The 27,166-nt window shown below is 39.3% G+C and overlaps 2 protein-coding genes across 2 annotated transcripts in view; one reads left to right on the top strand and one right to left on the bottom strand.

The window, feature by feature from the left end:
* Positions 1 to 16,926, top strand: part of ESCO1 (establishment of sister chromatid cohesion N-acetyltransferase 1) — a 73,804-nt gene extending 56,878 nt beyond the window's left edge. The window contains exons 8-11 of the mRNA XM_025365703.1: positions 5,791 to 5,880; positions 10,032 to 10,175; positions 13,564 to 13,751; positions 15,720 to 16,926. Coding sequence (XP_025221488.1) covers positions 5,791 to 5,880; positions 10,032 to 10,175; positions 13,564 to 13,751; positions 15,720 to 15,867 — 570 coding nt within the window. The 3' untranslated portion in view covers positions 15,868 to 16,926. The remainder of the gene's footprint in view (positions 1 to 5,790; positions 5,881 to 10,031; positions 10,176 to 13,563; positions 13,752 to 15,719) is intronic.
* Positions 16,927 to 23,593: 6,667 nt separating this feature from the next.
* GREB1L (GREB1 like retinoic acid receptor coactivator) overlaps positions 23,594 to 27,166 on the bottom strand; it is a 159,818-nt gene continuing 156,245 nt past the window's right edge. The window contains exons 32-33 of the mRNA XM_025365255.1: positions 26,212 to 26,350; positions 23,594 to 23,766 (exon numbers count right to left, since the gene is read on the bottom strand). Coding sequence (XP_025221040.1) covers positions 23,603 to 23,766; positions 26,212 to 26,350 — 303 coding nt within the window. The 3' untranslated portion in view covers positions 23,594 to 23,602. The remainder of the gene's footprint in view (positions 23,767 to 26,211; positions 26,351 to 27,166) is intronic.

Below are 27,166 nucleotides of genomic sequence, written 5' to 3'. Positions count from 1 at the left end.
TATCTATTTTATAGGTGAGGAAACCAAGTTTTAGAGAGGTTAAGTAATTTGCCCAAAGCATTGCAGCTAGTGAGTAGCAGAGTTTGCATTCGAATCTTAGGTTTTTCTGATTTTTGAAATTCTCCTTACCACTATACTATACTGCTAAGATCAATGGTTTGTATACATGGTAGGTAGTCAGCACATATTTATTGAATTGAGAGAATTTTTCCATGTGTATGTCACTTTCAAACTAGTAGTAATATCTAAGACTTTTCAGCACTTTGAAGTTCTATATGGCCATATGGATTAGGCACACATCATTACCAGTATTGTTTTTTTTTGTTTTTGAGATGGAGTTTCGCTCTTGTCACCCAGGCTGGAGTGCAGTGGCGTGATCTTGGCTCACTGCAACCTCTGCCTCCCAGGTTCAGGGGATTCTCCTGCCTCAGCCCCCTGAGTAGCTGGGATTACAGGTGCCTGCCACCAAGCCTGGCTAATTTTTGTATTTTTAGTAGAGACGGCGTTTCGCCATGTTGGCCAGGCTGGTCTCGAACTCCTGACCTCAGGTGATCCTCCCACCTTGGCCTCCCAAAGTGCTGGGATTACAGGCATGAGCCACTGCGCCTGGCTGGCCAGTAATTTTTTTTTTTTGAGATGGAGTCTTGCTCTGTCCCCCAGGCTGGAGTGCAGTGGCATGATCTTGGCTCACTGCAAGCTCCGCCTCCCGGGTTCACGCCATTCTCCCTCCTCAGCTTCCCGAGTAGCTGGGACTACAGGTGCCCACCACCACGCCTGGCTAATTTTTTGTATTTTTAGTAGAGACGGGGTTTCACCGTGTTAGCCAGGATGGTCTCGATCTCCTGACCTCGTGATCCGCCTGCCTCAGCCTCCCAAAGTGCTGGGATTACAGGCGTGAGCCACCGCACCCGGCCTTTATTTTTTACTACTAAATAAATGATGCTTGAACAAACCTTGGGCCATTGGTACAGTTTCGACAATAGGCAATTTGAATTTTCCAAAACAGGTTTAATGCAGTACACACACACGCACGCACGCACACACACACGCACAGAGTAATGAACTCCTTTGTACTGATCACCTGCCTTCAACAATTCCTGGATAATCATCTTCATCTAACTTTCCCAATTATTTTGAAGTAAACTCAGGCATCATGTTATTACTTTAGTATGTATTTCTAAATATGTATTTCTTTTCTTTTCTTTTTTTTTTTTTTTGAGATGGAGTTTCACTCTTGTTTGCCCAAGCTGGAGTTCAGTGGCGTGATCTTGGCTCACTGCAGCCTCCACCTCCTGGGTTCAAGTGATTCTCCTGCCTCAGCTGGGATTACAGACGCGTGCTACCATGCCTGGCTAGGTTTTTTTTTTTTTTTTTTTAAATATATTTTTAGTAGAAATGAGATTTCACCAGATTAGGCAGGCTGGTCTCAAACTGACTTCAGGTGATCCGCCCGCCTCGGCCCCGCCAAGTGCTGGGATTATAGGTGTGAGCCACCATGTCCCACCTCTAAATATTTATTTCTTAAAGATGAAGATTACTCCTGTTTTGTTTTGTTTTGAGATGGAGTCTCGCTCTGTCACCCAGGCTGGAGTGCAGTGGTGCTATCTTGGCTCACTGCAACCTCTGCCTCCCAAATTCAAGCAATTCTCCTGCCTCAGCCTCCCTAGTAGCTGGGACTACAGGCACGCACCACCACGCCCAGCTAATTTTTTTGTATTTTTAGTAGAGACGGGGTTTCACTGTGTTAGCCAGGATGGTCTCGAGCTATTGATCTCGTGATCCGCTTTCCTTAGCCTTTCAAAGTGCTGGGATTACAGGTGTGAGCCACTGTGCCCTGGCCAAAGATTATTCTTTTTTTAAACATAAAAGTACCTTAAATAATATAACTACACATTCAATAAATGAATTAATTATTGAAATCAAGTTTTCCATCAGAGTTAAAAGCTTCCCAAATAGCTCATGATTTCCTATGTGTCTTATTTGTTTGAATTAGGGTTTATATATTACATTGGTTGGTATGTCCCTTTAGTATCTTTTAATCCCTAGGTTCTCCCTGGATCTGTTTTTTTCCCTTGTAATATTTGTTTATTTTTTGAAAAGCTGGTTGTTGGTTTTATTTCTTCAAATATTCCTTCAAATGTATATTCTCATTCAACCTTTTTATGAAATTGTGATTAATATGAACTTTTAAAGTTGGAGTATTATTTATGCAATTAAATCTACACATCTTAAGTGTTTGGTTTGAATTTTGATCATTGTATATACGTGGTATCTACCACTCAGTATATTTTGTTTCTAATTGTAATCCTTTTTTTGATGGAAAAAGGAGAAACCCATTCTTTAGACTGTACAGTTTAGAGTAACTACAATAGCAAGGAGAAAAGAATAATAATTTATTAATCCCAGCACTTTGGGTGGCTGAGTGGGTGGATCACCTGAGGTCGGGAGTTTGAGACCAGTATGACCAACATGGAAAAACCCTGTTTCTATTAAAAATACAAAAAAATTAGCTGGACACATGTCTGTAATCCCAACTACTCGGGAGACTGAGGCAGGAGAATCACTTGAACCCAGGAGGCGGAGGTTGCAGTGAGCTGAGATTGCGCCATTGCACTCTAGCCTGGGCAACAAGAATGAAACTCTGTCTCAAAATAATAATAGTAATAATTTCTTGCTATTAGAAATACAAATTAGGAATATAAAGTTTTCTGCTTTTCGTGAAGTAGCCAAATGGATGAAGTAAGAAAAAAATGGGTTTTGGAAAATACTACTTGTTAGCAGAGGGTTATGTGTAACGTACTAGTGCTGAAATATGTTGGCGCTAAAGGTCAGAAGTGTAAGTGCACTGCATTGGAATTTATATCTTTGCAGAAACATTGTGGCTATTTGGTTATTCTTCTAAATTGCATGCACTCTTTCCTGAACCCTGCATTTCTGTCCCTTAATTTTAAGCATTGGATGGACTTTACAACCTCTAAGTTTCTCTGAAGTAAGGAAGGTCATGTGGTTATTGCTGACTAGCAGTTAACTGTAGTTGAGGCATAGATATGTCTTGAGTATGTTATTTGAACAAATATTAGCTAACTTGTTTCTTTCATCTTTTGTTTGTCTATGATTTGAATTTATTCCTGTATTTAACCTTGGGAACATTTATTGATTGTTTTGTTAGATTAGTGCATTGATCTTAGTTTGATACTAGTAAGAAAGGAGAATGGAAGTTACTAAGAGTTACTGAGTGGCTACTTTTTGAGCAGTTGTCTTAAATATAGCACCCTCGTACCTACCCAAGTGATGGAGGTGATGATAGCCATTTTTTAGAATACTTAGGTGAGGAAACAGAATCAGAGTTCTGGTGATTTGCCTAAGGCCATGCATCTAGTAACTACCAAGAACAAGGATCTAAACCCTGAACTTTTACTCTAGAATTACTTAAAAGTTTTCACTAAAATGTGCTTTCTTAGCTTGGCATGGTGGTGCATGCCTGTAGTCCCAGTTACTTGGGAGGCTGAAGCAAGAGGATTGCTTGAGCCCAGGAGCTTTTGAAGCTGCTGTGAGCTGTGATCTTGCCACTGCACTCCAGCCTGGGTGAGAGAGTGAGACTCTGTCTTAAATAGGTAAATTACATTAATAAATAAAACTTGAAGCAGTACTAAGTATCCCTTTGCAGTCTTAGCTTCTTAGATTAAAGGGCTTTTATTTAGTACATGAAAAAAATGGTACTATTTAAAACGTAAAATTTTATGAAATTGAATTGTGATAAAAATGTCAGCATGAACATACAAGTCTGAAGTTGTTTCAAGAGAAAATTTTGCACTTCAAATTAGTAAAGCAAAATAATTTGTGTAATGTCTATAATGCAATATAATGACATGAAACCCGTATTACTGTTTTTAAAGGCATTTAATAGGAAAATAGTTTATGGAAGTGTCTTTAGATAATTCAGTTCAGGAAGAATGGTTTTCTTATAACTTGAGGTTACTTAAGTTTTTAGGTCTTTTCGTTGTTTTAAAGTGAAAATCTCTTTTCATTTTATTAAAAATAGGTTCATAAATTTAAAAGCTTTTTCATAAAGTAGCATTACTAATAGAAATTTGTTTTAAAAGAGGTGATATCTTGTAAGTCTTCTCAAAATTGTTTACCTATATTCAGATCTGTATATGATTCAGATTTTTTCTTTCTTTCTTTCTGTCTTTTTTTTTTTTTTTTGGAGATAGTGTCTCGCTCTGTCACCCAGGCTGGAGTGCAGTGGCGCAATCTCAGCTCACTGCAACCTCCACCTCCCGGGTTCAAGCGATTCTGCTGCATCAGCCTCCTGAGTAGCCGGAACTACAGGCGCGTGCCACCACACCCGCCTAAAACTACAATAATTTTTTGTCTTTTAGTAGCTATGGGGTTTCCAGAATGGTCTTGATCTCCTGACCTCGTGATCCGCCCTCCTCCCAAAGTGCTGGGATTACAGGCATGAGCCACCACACTCGGCCTTAAGTTTCTTTTTTAAAACCTTATTTAGGTTGAAGAACTACAGATTTAGTTTCTTAGATGAAAAAAGGACTTCTGTGGCTATTTCTTCTCTTTTCTTTTCAAATCTTGAGAACATGTTACCAATGATAATTAATTTTAATCATCTGAATTTAACTTTTCTGTTGGGTACTCTATTATGTAAACAAGTTTTGGATTTTAAATCTTTTAATTTAAGTTGTTACATATACCAAGCTTATTAACTAGAATTTTTGTTCCCAACGATGATCTCTCTACCCTCCCCTCTCCAAAAAATTCTTGATGGTTTAAGAAAACGAATCTGCTTTCATACTTGCCATAGTATATTTTTAAAGAAATCTAGTTGCCATTTTCTTGGTTTCATTGAGCTTTTGTGTTCTTAGAAGAAACATCAGAAAAAATATGGTGGTTTTCTCTACTGGAAGTATAAATGGCTTCTGGAAAGGCCTTTTTATGTAAAGTTGGTTGGGTTAAGACAACTGGAACAACTAGTTAAGCTCATTCCTTCTGTACTTATTTTGAACTTCAAAGCTCCTAGTTTTAACCTCTGGTTCAGTCCCATCTTACTAGATTTAAGTGGCTTTTGTTTTGTTTGTTTTTTTTTATGCAGGTTCTGCTCATTAATCACCACGAGTGTGGATCTGAAGAAGAGTTTATTACCTCTCTTTTTTTGAGTATGTTTAACTTCAGATACACACAACGTAGCTTCTCCTTCCCTATTAGATTCTTAGAAGGTAGTTATATTTTTTATAGTCTCCTTCTTGTGGCTTTGGTAGTTGTGATCAATAAGCATAAAACTATTCCTTTCATACTGGGCTACTGCATGCAAATCAGTTCATTTAAAACCTCCTGGAGGTCTTTGGCATGCCAGACATAAAACTTTGAGTGTTTGTTTGTGGAGGTAACCATGTTCCAATGAAATATAAGAGTTTAATTCTTTTATCAAGCATCTGGGAGAATTATAGTTTCTGGGAATTACTGACTTTAAGGGGCTTGCTTTTGGTGTGTGGCTTTCAAAATTAATTTAAAATGGGAAATGATAAATTAGAAATACTTCTGTGGTGTTAGTTGTATCTCTGAATGAGTAGTAGAGAGAAATTAGCTTGCCTTGTACCTATTGTATGCTTAACAAAATAGCCTATTTATCATGCTTTATTAAGCATTAATGAGCATATATTTTTCATGTTTGCAATTTTTAGACAAATTGATATACTTTTTCTCTTGTACATGGATATGATGAATAAAATATACATAAAATTGATACTTTACATATATATATATGTATATATCTAGGGCTGGAAGAAAGAAAGAATTCTGGCGGAATACCCTGATGGCAGGATAATAATGGTTCTTCCTGAAGACCCAAAGTATGCCCTGAAAAAGGTAAATTTCCAGTGAAACTTCATGCAGAGTGGATATCATTTTGCAATTAATTTTTTTTTTTTTCCTGAGACAGAATCTTGCTCTGTCGCTCAGGTTGGAGTGCAGTGGCACGATCTTGGCTCACTGCAACCTCTGCCTCCCGGGTTCAAGCGATTCTCCTGCCTCCGCCTCCTGAGTAACTGGGACTACAGGCGTGTGCCACCACACCCAGCTAACTTTTGTATTTTTAGTAGAGACAAGGTTTCACCAAATTGGCCAGGCTGGTCTTGAACTCCTGACCTCATGATCTGCCTGTCTCGGCCTCCCAAAGTGCTGGGATTACAGGCATGAACCACTGTGCCTGACCCATTTTGCAGTTAATTTTAAGAGGATAACAGATTGTTGGCATAGTGTATTTAAACATCTATTCTGAAAGCAAGAAATAAGCATTTAAAGGGTATAACCCAATTCAAAAATTATGTTGAACTTTATAGTGTGTCCAGTATATGAATTCTAAATGAATTGAGTACTGTCCAGTATTATTAGTAAATTGTCCTCTATTAGTAGTAGTTAATAATTTGAGTGCCAAAGTAGACATGCTTATCTTCTATTAAGTGAGCGATGCCAACTAAATGATTTCACGATCTAGAAATAAAAACTTAATTATAATAATTTGGAAAATCAATAAAATGTAAAGTTTCATTCTAAGGGAAAATTTCTAAATAAAAGCTTATTGCAGAAGGGGATTGCTAAGTAGGTCATAGTAAACCTGAAATTAAACATGACTTAATCTTACAATATTTTTAAAAGATAAGGCTATATTTCAGTTTATAAATATAATGGAGAAACATAAAAGTTTATCTTATCTAGTGTGAGGCAAGTGTTAGTCAAACTTAGAGTTCCATATACTTCAAGTATTCAGAGAGTTTATTGTGTTGAGAAATGAACTAGAGAGATAATGAACCCTGGAACCATTTTATTATGTAGATTATTTAAAAAATCAGGAACCATAAGGTAAACTTATTTTTAAATAAGTTTAATATGTTCATTGCACTTTCAAATAATATACTCAGTATGTTTTTCTTCAACCTCTGGATGCTTTTTCAGAAGAAATACCTCATAATGTAAGCAATGGGTTCAATTGCGTATCTGAAAAACGAATAATTACACTAGAGTTTGTCCCAAATGTCTGGAAACATGAGAAAAACAGTTTATTATACTTTTTTTTAGGTTAGCAATTGGACTTCTTTAAACTTAAGAATACTTCACCTGGAAAGATGGTTGAAGGAAAATACTTTGCACCTGTTATTTGAAAGTTTGGCTAATAGTCTATTTAAAATATGTAAGTTTATCTTCTGGTTCTTCAGATACTCTGTTTATCTGAATGGACAATCTTAGATACCTAAATAAGCTTTCATATTACTGCTGCCTAACAGAATAGACAATAGTATTTACAGTGACATGTAAATATGCCCAACCTGTCTTGTATTTGAAACATTGATTCTTGCACAATAGTAAATTCTTGTTGAGTTAATGTGGGATCAGTGATTAACCACAGTGAACCCACAAACAGTGTAGTAGTTACGGGTGCTGGCTTCTCATGCAGCCAAAAATCCAACTCTAACTTTTTTTTTTTTTTAAGTGACAGGGTCTCACTGTGTTGCCCAGGCTGGTCTTGAACTCCTGGTCGCAAGGGATTCTCCTGCTTCAGCCTCCCAAAGTGCTGGGATTATAGGCATGAGCTACCCTGCCCAGCCCAAGTACAACTTTCGATTCCCCCAGAACTTAACTACTGATAGCCTACTGTTGACTGGTAACCTTATTGATAACATAAATAATTGATTAAACCCATACTTAAACTAGTATCTACGTATACTCTCTGCATTCATGACATACCTAACGTTTTCTCGATTTTTTTTTTTTTTTTTTTAATGTTTCTAGGCTACATGGTTCATCTGCTAGTGTTTTGTTTTGTTTTGTTTTGTTTTGTTTTGTTTTGTTTTTGAGACAGAGTCTCGCTCTGTCGCCCGGGCTGGAGTGCAGTGGCGCCATCTAGGCTCACTGCAAGCTCCACCTCCCGGGTTCACGCCACTCTCCTGCCTCAGCCTCCCGAGTAGCTGGGACTACAGGCACCTGCCACCATGCCCAGCTAACTTTTTTGTATTTTTAATAGAGACGGGGTTTCACCATCTCTACTCAAGGCCAGGATGGTCTCGATCTCCTGACCTCGTGATCCGCCCGCCTCGGCCTCCCGAAGTGCTGGGATTACAGGCGTGAGCCACCGCGTCCGGCTGCTAGTTTTTTCATATTGTCGCAGTTCTCCAAAAAATTTTCCAATATATTTATTGAAAAAAACCCTACATATAAGTGGACCCACTCAGTTCAAACTTTTGTTGTTCAAGTGTCAACTTAAATGAAAATTAAATTAAGGAATTTTTGGAATTCCAGCTGTTCACATTTGGAAATGCACACTGGGAACTTTTGCTACACTACCGTATGTGGCAACCAGACTTTTCTTAGAAGAAACCCTCAGTAGATGCTAATTTCCTCATTTTAGTTTATCTGAACAAAATCTTAGTAACCTATAATAGGTTAAAAATTAAAATCTAGGGAATTGTGAATCACTTGTCTTTAGGAATTAGGAGTTGTAGGATGCTGTCTCAGGATTAGGAGGACTTGAGTCTTCATCACTGAGTAAGGGATTTGCTGCATGGTATTCTGCATGCCAGAGGTATGAATGTTTAACCCTCTTAAGGATTATTTGCATTTTAAACTTCATAACATAAATGAGTGTTATTGGACTCAATTATTTTATTATTATTTTTTTATGAGAATTCCACTCTTGTCACCCAGGCCGAAGTGCAGTGGTACAATCATAGCTCACTGTAACCTCAAACTCCTGAGACCAAAGTGACCCTCCTGCCCCAGCCTCCTGAGAAGCTGGGACTACTGGCAAGTGCCACCACATCTGACTAATAAAACAATTTTGTAAAGATCTGTTTTGCTGTGTTGCCCATGCTGGCCTTGAACTCCTCTAGCCTCAGCCTCTTAAAGTGCTGGGATTGTAGGCATCAGCCACTATTCTCTGGCTTTTGTTTGCAGTATCTTTTAACTGGGGAAGGAACTAATGTTTGAGTACCTACAGAGGTCTTACTTTTGATTGCCTGCCAACAGTTTGAGCTTATCATGTTTGACTTTGGTCACTTAGGAGGTAAACTGTAAAAAGCATGGTTTGATGCCATAGTAACATTTTGGATTCACATGTGACTCTGCTCCTTGATTTTCTAGATGTCTAATATCTGACATGGGAAAGTGGTTTAACTTTTGAGTTTTATTTCTTCCATGTGTAAAGTAAGGAACCTCCAAGAAATGTGGGATTGAAGTGAAATATTTGTAAAGTGCTTTGAATAATGCCTGGCCTATAAGTGGTTGATAGGAAGTAAATATGAGTTCCTTTTCTCTATACTCACTTTCGTTTTACTGATGAGAGTACTAATTAAGGGTTGGGAAGAAAAGTGGCTTGCCTGGCTAAGATTCCAGTGAAGTTCTCTTCCATTCACAAATTAGATACTTCTAATATGAAGTCTTAATGTTTCTAATAATCTATTGTAGGAGCTCTCACCCCATCCCTCTTGTTCTCTAGACTGTTGGGTTTGGCATCACCCTCCAGTTCTTCCTTCATTTTGCAAAGTGTTTCTTGGGGTTAAAAAACAGTTATTGATCAGTACAGTCCTTCAAAAGAACTCTTTTTTTTAAATTATTTTTTTTGAGATGGAGTTTCTCTCTGTCACCCAGGCTGGAGTACAATGGCGTGATCTCAGCTCACTGCAACCTCCGCCTTCCAGGTTCAAGGGTTTCTCCTGTCTCAGCCTCCGAAGTAGCTGGGATTACAGGCGCACACTGCTGCGCCTGGCTAATTTTTTTATATTTTAGTAGAGACGGGGTTTCACCATGTTGCCCAGGCTGGTGGTGAACTCCGGAGCTCAAGCAATCCATCCGCCTTGGCCTCCCAAAGTGTTAGGATTACAGGTGTGAGCCACCATGCCCATCCAAAAGAACTCTTTAGAGGATGCCCTGCTTGGAATAAAGTCTATCTACTGAACTGAAATAGTGTGTTTTTACATGTATATAATGTTTTCATTTAAAAATAATTATTGTTCTTTATTTGGCAGGTTGACGAGATTAGAGAGATGGTTGACAATGATTTAGGTTTTCAACAGGCTCCACTAATGTGCTATTCCAGAACTAAAACACTTCTCTTCATTTCCAATGACAAAAAAGTAGTTGGGTGCCTAATTGCGGAACATATCCAATGGGTAAGTGATTTTTAAAGAATATTCTTAAGTAATTTGGTGTTTAATGAGTTTACGACGTAATCCCAAATAACATAAATCCTGATGAATTTGTCTCCATTTTATGTAAGGAACAGTTTTAATGCAAGAATTCCCATGTGTGAGTCTTTACCATAGTGGAGTAATGGTTATACATGGGAATTCATTTCTCAAGTCAGTAAGGTAAAAATTCTGTAGAATGAGAATACCATCAGACCGGGCGCAGTGGCTCACGTCGGTAATCCCAGATTATGGAGGCCAGGGTGGGCGGATCACGAGGTCAGGAGTTCGAGACCAGCCTTGCCAACATGATGAAACCTGGTCTCTACCGAAAATACAAAAATTAGCTGGGCGCGGTGGCTCACACCTGTAATCCCAGCACTCTGGGAGGCCAGGGTGGGAGGATCACAAGTTCAGGAGTTCGAGATCATCCTGGCTAATACGGTGAAACCCCATCTCTACTAAAAATAAAAGAAATGAGCCGGGCATGGTGGCACGTGCCTATAGTCCCAGCTACTGGGGAGGCTGAGGCAGGAGAATTGCTTGAACCCAGGAGGCAGAGGTTGCAGTGAGCCAAGATTGTGCCACTGCACTCCAGCCTGGGTGACACATCAAGACCTGGTCTCAAAAAGAAAAAGAAAAAAATAGCCGGGCGTGTGCGCCTGTAATCCCGGCTACTCAGGAGGCTGAGGCAGGAGAATCGCTTGAACCCGGGAGGTGGAGGTTGCAGTGAGCCAAGGTCTCACCATTGCACTCCAGCCTGGGTGACAGAGTGAGACTCCATCCCTCTCCCCCGCGCCCCCCCCAAAAAAATCAGAATACTATCCAAGTTTATTTTGGAAGTTTCCATGTTAGATACCAATGTAATGTCTTTCTCAATTAGTCCCTCTAGCACTGCAGTAAGTCAAGACTAGGCAAACTAGAGTGGGCAAAGTCCAACTTGTTTTTGTAAATAAAATTTTATTGTTGCCCACCCACACCCATTTGGCTCACATATTTATGGCTACTTTTGTACCACAAAGGCAGAGTTGAATAGTTGCAGCAGAGACCAGGTGGGCTGCAGTGCCTAAAATATTTACTGTCTGTGCCTTTATAAAAGGCCCACACCGCCGGGCATGGTGGCTCACACCTGTAATCCCAGCAATTTGGGAGGCTGAGGTGGGCAGATCAGAAGGTCAGGAGTTTGAGACCAGCCTGGCCAACATGGTGAAACCCTGTCTCTACTAAAATACAAAAATTAGCCAGATGTGGTGGTGTGTGCCTGTAATCCCAGTTATTCGTGAGGCTGAGGCAGGAGAATTGCTTGAACCTGGGAGGCAGAGGCTGCAGTGAGCTGAAGTTCGTGCACTGAACCCAGCCTGGACAACAGAGCAATACTCCATCTCAAAAAACAAACAAACAAACAAAAAAGGCCCACGCCTGGAGCAGATCACCACTTTCTTTGTTGAACTCTAAATGAGTAGTTATCTTGTGTTTAGTAGCCTATTTGTACAAAAAACAAACAGTGGAATCATGTATATTTATATTATGAGTGTTAGTAGAAACTGCTGAGACCATCCTAAGAGAACAGAAGCTTCTGGACTCCCTAATCTCACTTTGAGGCAGACCTGAATTCTGTCTTTTTCCTGCTAAGTTCTTGCTCATGAACTCAGTGTGCATTGTGTGTGACTACTGTTCAGATAGTGTCTTTTAGCATATTAACTAGTTTATGCCAAAGGTTACAACAATTTTTTGAGTTCTTGCATGGGTGAAAAATAAGACCTTGGCGATGACCTTGAGCAGTAGGATATAAATAATTCCCACATGCTTAGTGTTCCGTTATTGGAACACTAAGCATAAGTGGGTTAATAGCTGCTTGCACAGATGTATGCTTGGTCATAAAATTTTCTAAAAAAGTGAAAAGTCAAAGCAAGTTTGCAGGAGTTTATATATGTTAAGCTACATGTTTTAAAAATTCAGCTGGGTGCAGTGGCACCTGTAGTCCCAGTTACTTGGGAGGCTTAGATAGGAGGACTGCTTGAGTCCAGGAGTTTGAGGCTGTAGGGTGCTATGTTTGTGTCTGTGAATAGCCACTGCACTCCAGCATGGGCAACATAGCCAGACTCTGTCTCTTTAGAAAAAATAATAAATGAGTAAATAAATATTCAGCCTGAAATTATTGTATAGTGCTTATGAACCTTGCTATAATAACAAAATTAATTTAAGTAAGTAACTGATAGGGTAGTTTGTGGAAATTAATTTGATATAAATTGACTAACTCATAGAAGTTTGCCATACTGCAATTGAGTTAATTTTACATAGTTCAGACTATTGTGTTTTTAAGTTTCTATTCCACCTAGATCCATAAATGACTTATAGCAGTGTTTAGACTAGAAGGATAACTATGTAATGTTTGTTAGGGTTGTTTTTGCTGACTCAACTGTGTTGTCTGTTTGCTTTTAAGTTTTATATCTTGTGCCATCAGAAGGCCAGTCATGGCTGGGCACGGTGGCTCACACCTGTAATCCAGGAGTTTAAGAGCAGCCTGGCCAACATGGTGAAACCCCATCTCTACTAAAAATACAAAACTTAGCCAGGCATGGTGGTGCATGCCTGTAATCCCAGCTACTCGGGAGGCTGAGGCACGAGACTCTCTTGAACCCAGGAGGCAGAGGTTGCAGTGAGCTGAGATTGCACCACTGTACTGGGTGACAGAAGAAACTCTGTCTCAGAAAAAAAAAAAAAAAAAAAAGAAAGAAAAACAGTTGTGTTATATTTTGGCAGCTAGACTGGCAGAGATATTTTAAATTTTCTTTTCTTTTCCCATAAAGATAGCCACCATAAAAGCGATGTATGCTCTTTAAGGTACTTTTTTGAAAAAAGAGATTGCCGTGTGATGAAATGGCTTTTTAAATTATTGATTTGTCTGCTATCCCTAGTCTCAGTTCTTGTACAACTGTGAAATCTAGAACTGTGACAGCAATCACAGAAACAGTTATTACTGCTGTGTTCTTAACATGTACTTTTGCTGGTTCTTGGAGTGTGAGAGGTGGAGAGAACTAATGTTCAGTTCCTATTGGGGGGCTCCTCATGATGGCAAAGAACTTTGTATGTATTTGGGTTTAATATCTCAAAATGAGAGTTGATGGATATCTCCAGTGAGGAACCCGAAGGTTAGAGAAATTGTAACTTACTTTCATGGTCATACAACTAGTAAGTGAACTGGAACAGAATGCAGATCGAGGTTGTCTGTTTCCTAAAAATGAGAGTAAAAACATAAGTAACCCCATAGTTTTTTAAGCCAGTCAAATGTCATAACCTCCTCAACCAGATCAGTATTAGTTGCTAATTAATAGTCTCACTTAAAAATTTTCCCCATTTTTGACACTTGTAGGGCTACAGAGTTATAGAAGAGAAACTTCCAGTTATCAGGTCAGAAGAAGAAAAAGTCAGATTTGAAAGGCAAAAAGCCTGGTGCTGCTCAACATTACCAGAGCCTGCAATCTGTGGGATCAGTCGAATATGGGTATTCAGCATGATGCGTCGGAAGAAAATTGCTTCTCGCATGATTGAATGCCTAAGGTAACTTGAATGTAATCCTTCAAGTCATTTTTAGTAGTTTAGGACTTAGGCAGAGCTTTAGTATAAAGATTGGCATTTAATTAACGTGTGTAAAACCTTTATTTGTGTTAATTATAAATTTTGCATGAGGTTATCAGTGTATTGGATCTGTAAGTACTTTTTTTGTGAATTTAACATGAGGAGGAAGAAAGCACTGTAGGCTAAACACTATTAAGCTGTTTCATCTTACTTATTTGTAACTATGATATTAGGCCAAAATAACCTGCCTATTTCAAGTTGTGCTTCATTTTGAAGAATTTTAAATATAACCAAAGAAATGTGGAAAGTTCCTTGGGAGTTCAGCTTTTAGAGAAATTTATCTTAATTCAAGAATATTTGTAAACTATCGAAATCTCTAGTTTTTCTTTTATCACTTGACTGAAGATATAAAAGGGAGACTCAGAAAAATTGTTTAGTTTTTTGTCCTATAAAGTACCTCTGATAAAGGTTAATAAAGGAGGTTATAATTAATTATTCAAAAGAGGTTTTTAGGTCAGCTAGTTGGTTTTTTTTTTTTTTTTTTTGAGATGGAGTCTCATTCTGTTGTCTCAGGCTGGAGTGCAGTGGCGTGACATCTACTCACTGCAACCTCCGCCTCCCGGGTTCAAGTGATTCTCCTGCCTCAGCCTCCCAAGTAGTTGGGATTACAGGTGCCCACTACCTCTCGAACTCCTGGTCTCAAGTGATCCACCCACCTCGGCCTCCCAAAGTGCTGGGATTACAGGTGTGAGCCACTGCACCCGGCCAATTTTTCTATTTTTTGCAGAGATGGGGTTTTGCCATGTTCCCCAGGCTGGTCTCAAACTCCTGGGCTCAAGCAATTCACCTGCCCTGGCCTCCCAAAGTGCTGGGATTATAGGTGTGAGCCATCGCGTCTGGCCCTAGGTCTTACAGCAATGTTTAATAGTTTTCAGTGTACAAGTCTTAACGCTTCTTTTGTTACATTTATTCCCAAGTTTTTTTTTTCTTCTTTTTTGGAGACGGCATCTCACTTTGTCACCCAGGCTGGAGTGCAGTGGTGCAAACACAGCTCACTTCATCCTTAATGTCCTGGGCTCAGGAAATCCTCCTGCCTCAGCCTCCTGAGTAGCTGAGACCATAGCCATGTGCCTGGCAAAAATTTCATTTGTTTTGGTGCAGTCGGAGTCTTGCTGTGTCGCCTGGGCTGGCCTTGAACTCTTGGGCTTAAGCAATCCTCTCGCCTTGGCCTTCCAAAATGCTGGGATTACAGGTGTGAGCCACTGTGCCTGGCAAGTATTTAATTTTTTTTGATGTTGCTATAAATTGAATTTTTCCCCCTAAATTTTAGTTTTAGGTTGTTCATTACAAGTGTATAGAAATACAGTTTACTTTTGAATATCAATCTTGAATATGCAGCCTTGCCAGACTCGTTTATTAGATTTTATGTTTGTTTTTGTGAATTTTTTAGGATTTTCTATAAACAAGGCCTTTTCATCTGCAAAAGAGATAGTTTTTTCTTTCTTTCCAATCTGGATGATTTTTATTTCTTTTCCTCATGACTAGAACCTCCAATACAATATTGAATAGAAGAGGTGAGAGCAGTCTTCTTTTATTCCTAATCTTTGAGGAACAGTTTTCAGTCATTCACCATTAACTCTGATATTCCTTGATGCCCTTGATCAGGTTGAGGAAATTATTTCTACTCTTAGTTAAATATTTTTATCATGAAAAGATGTTGGGTAAATGTTTTTACATTGTTGCTTTTATTAAAATTTAACCTCAGGTTATTGATAATATTATAAATGAATAATTATTTTCAACAATTTTGAGCACATACAACAGGACCTAAAAAGTTTTTTTAGTCAAATTGTATTTGACAGGTTATTCCAGTTTTAATGATTAGAAAGAATTTTTTTTTTAACATTTTGCACTTAACCCCCCCCCCCCCCCTTTTTTTTTTTTAAATAGGAGTAACTTTATATATGGCTCATACTTGAGCAAAGAAGAAATTGCTTTCTCAGATCCCACTCCTGATGGAAAGCTGTTTGCAACACAGTACTGTGGCACTGGTCAGTTTCTGGTATATAATTTTATTAATGGACAGAATAGCACGTAAAACAAATTCTTGCCTACACCACTAGAAGACATCTATTGAAGAGAATGGATTGGTTGCTGACTTTAACCAGGAACTAGGGCCATTTTTATTACGATGAACTCAGGACTGGCAACAACCATATGGTTGTTCCATTTTCATAAAATTGGAAACAATGCAGTAATAGCTTATTGTTTTGTTTTTTAAAGAAGATATTTTATTATCTTTTACAGAAATTTATGATTGATGTATTTTATCTATAGTTATTTAGACATGTTTACATGCAGCAGATAATTGTTCATAGTGGACTGAAAACTAATGCAAGGACTATGGTCTCAGTGATAAGTATATTTTGAAGTTCTTAATATGGAAATATACCAGTGTAGCTTGGTACTGTATTTTTTTATATTGATCTGCTGATACCAGTGATAGGTTTAAGGATTGTATTTTCACAGAGTGGAAACCCATTTTTTTACTTATTGTTCAAGGAGGGTGCAATATTAAATGTTTTGGAATTTGAAGCTAATTTTTAAAAGGCCTGAACTATACTTTGAAGAAACCCCGATAGAAAAGGAAAGCTCCAGCTAAACAGGAAGAATTAGAATATTGAGCTTTTTTCCCCGATTTTTCTTTCCTATCTTTGATGGAAGGAGGAAGTAGAAAGTGGTAAAGAATTGAGGCTTTCTTTCTTGAAGAGGTATAAATGACAAGCATTAGGAAAGGCACCCTCCTAGATTCATTATTCTTTCATTCTGGTTTCACTTTTAAAAATAAATGGCAACTTGGCACCCCTAGGCTGTTAACAAATCTCAAAGAGGTTTATAAAAACCTATAGAATACTTGGAAGCAAAGTATGGATGACTCGGTATCTGCTTTGTTATTCCTCAGAAATACTGCACTGAGTATATGCCCTTATTACTGGACTTCATTTTGATACTTGTCTATCCTTCATAGTGCCCTCTACTTTTAAAGGGTTTATATGTTGAAAAACTGCTGTGGCCTTTTATGACCTGTATATAATGTAGAATAAAAATAATAAAATACTTGATAGCTTTTTCTAAGTGACCAATGTACTAACTGAGATAATGGTGTGTTGTCATTTGTGCTTTTTCAGGGTGTTTTTTTGGTTTGATATCTTGAAATATGATTAAAACATTGGCTTCCTAAAGGTAGTTTCCACCAGTTTGCCAAAGGATCATTATGTCAGCAGCAGATCAGCTGAACTTTATCTCCAAAGGCAAAGTCCTTTCTGATTATTTAAGTAACATGGTACTTTTATGATGTTTCACATAAATGAAGGGCCCACAACCCAAGAATGAATTACCACTATGGTTCAACTTAGGTTATTTTTATGAGCTGAAATGATCATATCTCAGTTGGAAACTGGCTAAAATTTAGGGCCTTAAATTAACAGGTATACATTTTATTTTCCCTATAAATTTGTGCTTTTAAAAGCACTTTGGGAGGCTGAGGCGGGCGGATCACGAGGTCAGGAGTTCGAGACCGGCCTGACCAACATGGTGAAACCCCGTCTCTACTAAAAATACAAAAATTAGCTGGTTTTGGTGGTGTGCACCTGTAATCCCAGCTACTTGGGAGGCTGAGGCAGGAGAATAGCTGGAACCTTGGAGGTGGAGATTGCAGTGAGCCGAGATCACGCCATTGTACTCCAGCCTGAGCAAAAAGAGCAAAAAACTCCACCTCAAAAAAAAAAAAAAATTCTAGAGTGGTAGAAGACTCTATACTCTTTGTATGGGTAGAATGATAGGGCAGGGTAAACATCTCCCTCTGATTCATCATACTGGTCTAGCTTCTTTTGTTTCTTTCTTTCTTTCTTTTCTTTTTTTTTTTTTTTTTGAGACAGAGACTCACTCTGTCCACCCAGGCTGGAGTGTAATGGCATGACCTCGGCTCACTGCAACCACCGCCTCCTGGGCTCAAGTGATTCTCCTGCCTCAGCCTCCAGAGTAGCTGGGATTACAGGCGCCTGCCACCATGCCCAGCTTATTTGTTTTTATATTTTGTAGTAGAAACAGGGTTTTACCACATTGGCGAGGCTGGTCTCGAACTCCTGACCCCATGTGATCTACCTGCCTTGGCCTCTCAAAGTGCTGAGTTTATAGGTGTGAGCCACTACACCTGGCCCTAGCTTTTGATACTATCATTTCCCTTTGGGCCTGAGACTCTTTTGGTCAATCCTGGTCTCAGTGTTTGCCTGACAGGTACCATGTTTTTTTAAAAAAACAATGAAATTTTGGGATATAGTGTAGACTCTCTAGTAACTGTTAACCTCATAATACAGGTCCAGTTTCCATAAACAATAGTATACTACTTTGACTCCTTTTGACTTGGTTTCAAGGCAACCTGGAGGTGGAAGAGGGTATATTGGGTGGTTGGTTTAAATGTTACTATTACTGAGAAACCAGTTTATTTTCATGTTTATACTGAAGATGTAGCCTCCCAAATTTTACAATTTAGGTGTTTCTCTAAGAATAGTATTATTAGTTAATACCTAACATTTGAGTGCTGTGTGTCAGACCCTGTGTGTTTAGTGCTGCATTATTTTATGTAATCATTATGACAATCCTATGAGGTGTAGGGTTTATAATTGAGGAATCTGGAACTTAGAAGATAACTAAGAGCAGATTGTGTGAAAAGCGTTGAAACACTGAACTAAAGCTGTGATGTGGAGATGAAGACGAGACAGTTACACATTGAGAAGATAAAATTGAAGAACTGACACAGTTGAATTGATAGGAATTTATAAACAACCACAAAAAGATCATGGCAGAGAGGTTAAGGTAAGTGGGAATTGTGGTTTGGGTAACTGACTTAGATTGGCAGATGGGAATACAGGGGAATTAGGTTGGGAGGATTGAATGGGGATGCCCTCAGTTTTGGTCAGGATTTTAAGGTGGTTGTAGAATCTCCAAGTGGAGATACCTGTTTAGTATACAATTGGATATGTGGATCTAGAGTTTGAGAAAGGTTCTAACTGATAAACAGATTTATGAGTTTACTTATTTATTTGAAGGTTTAGAAGGTCACCCTGGGGTCTGTAAAATGAGAAGGTAGAAGAGAGTTGTGAGGTACACCATCATTTAAGAGTCTCGAAGACTGCCTAAGAAGGCATGAGCAGCAAGGTAGGAGAGCCAGAAGAGTGGTAGAAACCAAGGGGAAAATTTCAAGAATCGAAAGAATGGTCAACCCTGACATACCACAGTTGAAGACTGAAGAGAGCCCAAGTGATGTTAGGAAAAGAGCAGTCTCAGTGGAGTGTGGAGGCAGCAGGGACACAGTGAGTATACACTAATGGCCACAGACTGCAGAAGAGGGTGAGTCTATAATTGCTGACTAGATAAGGTGCTTATAAATTTTTTGTTAGCAGCCTTCATATCGTTGTTGGTCGTTTGTAAAAGTGTCTAGCATAGAGACATTGTAAGAGCCACAAATATAGTCAGGAACTACAAGATTTTATGGGTTGATGCCTTAATCTGCATGGACACACAGATAAAAAGCAGTATTTTACTACTTCATAATATGCAAGAGTGAACTTGGTGTATCTACTGAAAGCCTGACTGTTGTAAGGACAGTCAGTGAGTACAACAAACCTGCAGTGATATTTCAATTGTTCCTGTTTACTTTGCATGGCTGCCCAGCTATAGAGTCTTATCCTTCTGGATGGGAACACAGCTGTATTCCTGCCCATCCACATTGCAGCTAGGGTTGAGATTGCTGAGTTGATTTCTGGGGTAGTGACTCTAGACATACATTTTCTTTCTCATGGCTCCTGAGCCTTTTGGCAGAAAAGGGGATGAGTTCTGTCTTTTAGCAACCCCCTACCCCCACCACCTTCTGGTAAAAATAAAATACACTGGACTGGTAAAAATAAAATATTTGGAATGAAGTGGTCGGAAAACAGCTTACTGGTGTTGCCTTTTTTTTTTTTTAACGTAATACTATCTGTTGTCATAGTCACTGAAGTAGATGCTTTAACTCAACACTTGATAGTTGAGAGCACAGTGAATTTATTATGTGAATGACTTTTTCTTTGGCCTTAGAGGCAATTCCTGAAGTCATCTTTAGCAGTGTTTTTATTATTGTTGTTTTGTTTTCAGTGAAGCCAAGGTTTCAGTGTTAGAGCAATATTCTCCTGGACTCAGAGGAAGCTTTAAGGACCAGTTTCCAGTTTCTGTGTCTAAAGAGAAGCTTGAGAAATGTTCGTTCTCTGGATGTTGTTTCAGTTCTAAGTATTTTAATGTGATGTTGCAGCAGCTTTGGAATGTATAGTGGAACACCAGTAGTCTTTACTTTCCTCTGAAAGTCTGTCATTACACTTACAAATATTTATTGCCCTTCCTAGGGGCCCTTTGGCCTAGAAGATTGTTTTCTTTTTTTTTTCTTTTTTTTTTTTTTTTGAGACGGAGTCTCGCTCTGTCACCCAGGCTGGAGTGCAGTGGCCGGATCTCAGCTCACTGCAAGCTTCGCCTCCCGGGTTCACGCCATTCTCCTGCCTCAGCCTCCCGAGTAGCTGGGACTACAGGCGCCCGCTACCTCGCCCGGCTAGTTTTTTTTGTATTTTTTAGTAGAGATGGGGTTTCACCGTGTTAGCCAGGATGGTCTCGATCTCCTGACCTCGTGATCCGCCCGTCTCGGCTTCCCAAAGTGCTGGGATTACAGGCTTGAGCCACCGCGCCCGGCCTAGAAGATTGTTTTCATGGATTCTATCTCAAATTCTTTTAATTTACTACACTTTATTAATAGATTGAAAGCCATTTTTCTGGGACAACAAAGTTATTTCTTCTCAAAATTTAGTAGAAATTTTAAGAAGATAAAATTCATGCTACAATAACACCATCTTCATTAAACTACATAGTTCTAGCAACTTTGAGAGTTCTCAAAAAGTTTGAGAAGTTTTAACTGGAGATTAACAATAACACCTTGTATTAGTTCTAGCAACCCAAAGTTCTGTTTCCAAAAGGACATCAAAGTGAGTGTAGTTGCAATCTCTCAAATAAAAGATTGGGATCTACTATGTATATTTTCAACACCTCTTTAATCTTAGTTGTCCAACCTATAATGTGACTTCCAGCCTTTTTAGGACATTGCCAGAGTCAGGGAGCTTGTTTTCTTAACATGCCAGAAAGTTATAAGGAAAAAATAACTTTTTGGAGGGGGTGGGAGATAACTTTAATACATTTACCAAATTAAAGGACAAAAACATAACAGTAGACACAAGACAATTTTGAATCATTAACAAAACGTGAGGTAGACTAGTGAAATTCACCAAATTTTGGTTAAGAACATTTTACAGTAATAAAGTAACACAGGTGCCCCATTTTCTAAAAATCACAAAAAGCAATTGCATAAATTACAGCCAAAAACAATTGACTACAACAATTCTCTTCTAGTTTTCAGTTTACATTCAGTATTAGCCTGTGTGAACTGTCATACATGCTGAGGTTCAGCAGGTCTACAGGTGAGTTACTGTGTGGGCCTAGCGAATCCATTCATCCCACACCAGTGTCCTAAGGGATTGCAAAGCTTAAAGCCGAACACACTAGTATATATATATACAAATCATGGTGTCCTGTGCTTGTGCAATTTTATCCTTAAAGAAGGACCTGACATACTCAAGAATTATACTGATAAGATGATTTTTAAAAGATCCAAACCTTAGTAAGATAGGCTTTGAAAAGAATAAGCAGGTCAATTTCTCTTTTATAGGGGTGATGGTCTTTTGGCTTTATTCTGGCAAATCTCTTCCACAGAGTTAAATAGTATTTAAGAGCTCATAGTAATAATTTGAATTTTCAGAGTGCAGCCCTAACTAATGGAGTACCTGCATCTGATGTAACTACTTAAAAAAAACAATTTTTTTTAAGCTATGAAGTCATAAAGCCAGAAGAAACCCTGAGAGGCCATCCACCCCAGGTACAATTGTTTTATAATTCTTTCAAGTATTTTATTTGCCCTATGTAAATGTCATTGGAATATTGCACAGACAGTGGGTTTCTTGATATTATTTGCATTAGGCCCTTTCAACAAAACAGGAACAAGTGAAATACATTCATATTTAAACCAAACTGCTTCAAAACATACCTCTTTACCAAAAATTCTGCTGTACTAAAATTAAGTTTTTTTTTATATTATGTATGAGGCAGGTCCTCTTTGAAAGACAATTAAAAATGGGGTTAAAAGGAATTGTTCACTTCAAAATACAGTTAAAGCATTATAAGTAGCTATATTAAAACCAAGAGATCTACAAACCATTTTTAGTCTAATACATTCCATTTTTTCACTAGCTTTGTAAACTCCTTGTCATAATAAAGCTGGTCAATTAACACTATTTGTTCTAAGTAAATGCAGGCTTAGTAGGCCCCTCAGTAGTTTCAGGACACAAACAAGCTGGATTCAAGTAAAAATGGCCATGTTAAGTGGGGATAAAGTAGTAAATATGGGCTAATGAGAAAACTCGAGACATTGTTCAGTGATGAGAACTGGAGTAATTTAAGAGTAAACTTCTAAGACTTAGTTTGTCTGGAACATTTTCTAAAAATAATGTCTTTGATTAAAATATTTGAGAAATCTGTAGAAACATATGCCTCCCATTGCCGATACTGGACAAACACCCCCTGCTGATTTTAATGAATCATAAAGACTCTTAATGGAGTCTTCCTTACTCCTCACAAGAGTCACTGCTAAGATGAAGTAGAAAACACTTCTCTTTTTATGGCTCAATTTCCCAATTCAGCAATTTCTGTGGCGTTGTCAGTGTAAGGTGGTAATATTCAGTGCATCTTTTAAATAAAGGAAGCTTTGCTTGAGTCCCTGAAAGGAAACAAATTAGTTTCACTCTGCAACAGAACCTCAGCCTGACATTTAGGTTTGCTGGTGCCAACTGCTTAATTCCAACCAAACGGCGGGTGCAGGTTACCTGCTGAAAGCTTCTTAACTCAATGGACTTAATCAAGTTCTTGCAAAAGATTAATTGCTGTTCCACAGTCTCATAGTTAAGATATTCTTGAAGACTGGAAACACATTTAAAGAATGGGAAAAGCAAAGGAATTAGGCTAGAAGATGAATAAATGCACACAATGCCTGCTCTGCATTTACTGATTTGTTTGTTCAGTTTAAATAGTAAACTTTTAACTCCTGTGGAAATTTTGCCAAAAGTTTCAATACATAGAAGATTATAAATCTTAAACTAACACTGCACAGAGAAAGACAAAGCTACTTCTTTTTTTAAATACAAATATCGTCTACATTCTATCATTTCAAACCCCTGAGTAATACTGTACCAAAGTACAGATCTGAAGAGAAACTGAGGGTTCAGGCCTCAAACGTTAATCTTCAATTAATTCCACACCAATGGCATGAGTCTCATGTAACACATTCAGGCTAGTTAATGCTGACAGTTTCCCCCCAACATAGTGTAATAGAAAAAAATAATGCAAACTCCATATTCACTCTCCAAAGTATATCCTCCTCAGGATCCCATGGGCAGACCATATCTTAAGTAATTGCATAACTACCTAGGGTAGAGTTTACCTGAATTTCAGGGTCCTGTAATTGGAAGTGAAGGAAAGTGATGTCCCCAAAGACTTGGATCAGATTTGGGGAGTTCTTTGGAGAATTTAGACAAATATGTTGCACTTTGCTCCACAGTGATTGTACTTTAAAGGAAAAAAAAATCCCAAATTATTTCTGTCCCACCCCACCTAGGCATCTTTTTGCTGTTTTTGGTCTCTTCAAAAGCTCATACATGACGTCCAGTAAGAAAGTAGAGAGGCTTGTCTTCACTGCTGTTAGCAGTTTGAAACTCGTCCCGGAGGCGGAACTGCCACTCATCTTCTAGCTCTAAGCGGACAATCGTTTGGCGCAAGGAACTTCTGTCTTGGCAGATGACACACAGGGTAGCACCTTCAGGAAAAAAGACAGAAATACGTCCTAGGCTCAGGGATTGAGTATGTAAAGAACTTTACCATCTCTGATTATATTTTCTAAGCTAACACATCTGAGAACCAACAGATGGGTACATAATCTATCAGAATTGTTTAATTTTATTAAGTAGTTTTGCAAATTCAGTTTTTGTGTCTGTATGGGTGTGAGTCAGACCGAGTCTTGCTCTGTCACCAGGCTAGAGTGCAATGGCGCGATCTCGGTTCGCTGCAACCTCTGCCTCGTGGGTTCAAGCAATTCCCCTGCCTTAGTCTCCCAAGTAGCTGGGACTATAGGCGTGTGCCACCAGGCCCAGCTAATTTTTGTTTGTATTTTAGTAAAGACAGGGTTTCATCAGGTTGGCCAGGATGGTCTCAATCTTCTGACCTCGTGATCCGCCCGCCTCAGCCTTCCAAAGGGCTGGGATTACAGGTGTGAGCCATTGCGCCCAGCCCAAATTCAGTAATTTTTAAAAAAGTATAAAGTAAGTAATCTTCCAACCACATTCCTTCTTCCCTGTGATAACTAATGCTGTGTTTCTCACGTTTTCCTCCTAGATTAGGGTTTCTGAACCTCAGCACTATTGGACTTGGATAATTCTTTGTTGTGGGGGCTGTTCTGTCTTCTTTTTTTTTTTGAGACAGAGTCGCTCTGTTGCCCAGGCTGGAGTGCAGTAGTGTGATCTCGGCTCACTGCAGCCTCTGCCTCCCGGGTTCAAGCAATTCTCCTGTCTCAAGTCTCCTGAGTAGCTGGGACTAAAGGTGCATGCCGCCACTCCCAGGTAATTTTTTGTATTTTAGTAGAGATGGAGTTTCACCATGTTGCCCAGGCTGTTCTCAAACTCTTGAGCTCAGGCAATCTGCCCACCTTGGCCTCCCAAAGTGCTGGGATTATAGGCGTGAGCCATCACACCTAGCCTTGTTCTGTGTCTTGTAGGATGTTTAGAATCTAAACATCAGCAGTCTTGGCTTCTGCCCACTATATGCCAGCAAGCAGCAGCCTCCAGTGTGACAATCAGAAGTGTCTCTGTCTCCTGGGAGGCAAAATCTACCACTCCCCCATCCCCAATAAGTCTCTAAATAAATAAATGAATGAATGCACAGTCCCCCCACAACCCCGCTCCCTGTTTTCATGCTGCACAGTGTTCTGAACCTCACTTTCTTTGCTGATCTCAAATGTCATTTTATCAGGATTATCTGTGATGTTTAATCTTAGTTTGTTCTTAGGCCAGTCTCTCTATTGTTTTGTTTTGTTTTTTTTTTCAGATGGAGTTTCGCTGTTGTTGCTCAGGCTGGAGTGCAATGGTGCAGTCTTGGCTCATTGCAACCTCTGACTTCTGGGTTTAAGCGATTCTCCCGCCTCAGCCTCCCGAGTAGCTGGCATTACAGGCATGCGCCACCACGCCCGGCTGATTTTGTATTTTTAATAGAGACGGGGTTTCCTCCATGTTGGTCAGGCTGGTTTCAAACTCCCGACCTCAGGTGATCCGCCCGTCTCAGCCTCCCAAAGTGTTGGGATTATAGGCATAAGCCACTGCACCCGGGCAGGCCAGTATCTTTATATGGTGCACACCTATTGAAACAACTATGGTTTCTTTCTTTTTTTTTTTTTTTGAGCCAGGATGTCACCCAGGCTGGAGTACAGTGGCACAATCTTGGCTCACTGCAACCTCTGCCTCCTGGGCCAAAGGTCGTCCCTTCTGAGCCTCTTGAGTAGCTGGGACTACAGGCGTGTGCCACTGTGCCTGGCTAACTTTTGCAGAGACAGAGTTTTTCCAGATTGCCCAGACTGCTTCTGAACTCCTGAGCTTGAGCTCAGATGATCCGCCTGCCTCGACTTCCCAAAGTGCTGTGATTACAGGTGTGAGCCACTGCACCCAGCCTATGGTTTCTGTATCAGAATCACAACTAAGGGTTTATGTCTAGGGATGCAATTATACAAAATTATTGCAGTTGCTTCCTGACTCAGGCAATATGTTCGATTCAGTAGAATGTGTATAGTTATATACATACATATAGACTCATTAACCTGATTTCTTTTTTTTTTTGTTTTGTTTTTTTTTTGAGATGGAGTCTCGCTCTGTTGCCCAGGCTGAAGTACAGTGGCATGATCTCGGCTCACTGCAAGCTCCGCCTCCCGGGTTCATGCCATTCTCCTGCCTCATCCTCCCGAGTAGCTGGGACTACAGGCGCCTGCCACCATGCCCGGGTAATTTTTGTATTAGAGATGGGGTTTCACCGTGTTAGCCAGGATGGTCTCAATCTCCTGACCTCATGATCTGCCTTCCTCAGCCTCCCAAAGTGCTGGGATTACAGGTGTGAGCCACTGCACCTGGCCTCAAGTGCTTTTTAAAAATATCTTTATCTTCTGTATTTTGCTCAGTGGGAACCAATAGCAATTACAAGCAAGATACTAAATTTGACTTACCTTTTAGAAATTTAAATTTCTTAAGAAGATCAGCACCTACAAAAGAGTCACAGAGGTACAAAAGGAGTCCACTGAAAAACACCCCTTCACAGTTGACATTGCTGGAGTGGGGTCTGGAGCTGATATAGCATATGGCCACCTGAAATCATCAAGCAGAAATAGCATGGGCATTTCAAGAGCAAGCAGAGTAGCTGCAGTTCAGCAGAATGAGTCAGTACCTTCCTTTTTATCTATTTCAGGATAAGGTAAAGGAGATGAGTTTTTTCCAATATTAAATGGCTTGGTTAGTTAAGCTTTGCAGCCTCTTACGTAGCATGCCAAGTGTTAACCTGTTTAAAGCTTCTCTTATTTCTCATAATAAAGGACTATTAGGAGACAAATTAGTAGTAAGAAACAAGCCCTTCCATTTAAGAGTCTTTATAAAATTTAAAAAACTACTTTCCACAAAAAAGCATACTTAGGAAAGATTAAATGTTTGGATTGCCTTATTGGTGAGAATAAAAAATATTTTTGATCAGCTTTCCATTTAGATATACTTAAATTTTCAATTGGATAGAAGCTTAAGACAGTGCATGGGCTGGGTGCAGTGGCTCACGCCTGTAATCCCAGCACTTTGGGAGGCCAAGGTGGATGGATCATCTGAAGCCAGGAGATGGAGAGCAGCCCTGCCAACATGGCAAAATCCCGTCTATAGTAAAAATACAAAAAAAAATTAGCCAGGTGTGGTGGTGTGCACCTGTAATCCCAGCTACTCCGGAGGCTGAGGCAGGAGAATCGCTTGAACCCTGGAGGTGGAGGTTGCAGTAAGCGGAGATTGCACCGTTGCACTCCAGCCAGGGTGACAAGAGTGAAACTCCATCTCAAAAAAAACAGTACATGAATTTAAATTTTTGGTTCTATCTGGCTTCTGTGAACAGATGATAACTGCAAAAATTACAGGGAAGTAAGATGGTTG

The sequence above is a fragment of the Theropithecus gelada genome, chromosome 18, assembly GCF_003255815.1.
Source record: "Theropithecus gelada isolate Dixy chromosome 18, Tgel_1.0, whole genome shotgun sequence".
NCBI lineage: Eukaryota > Metazoa > Chordata > Mammalia > Primates > Cercopithecidae > Theropithecus > Theropithecus gelada.
The sequence above is the reverse complement of the archived record's forward strand: the minus strand, read 5'-3'. Positions and strand labels throughout refer to the sequence as shown.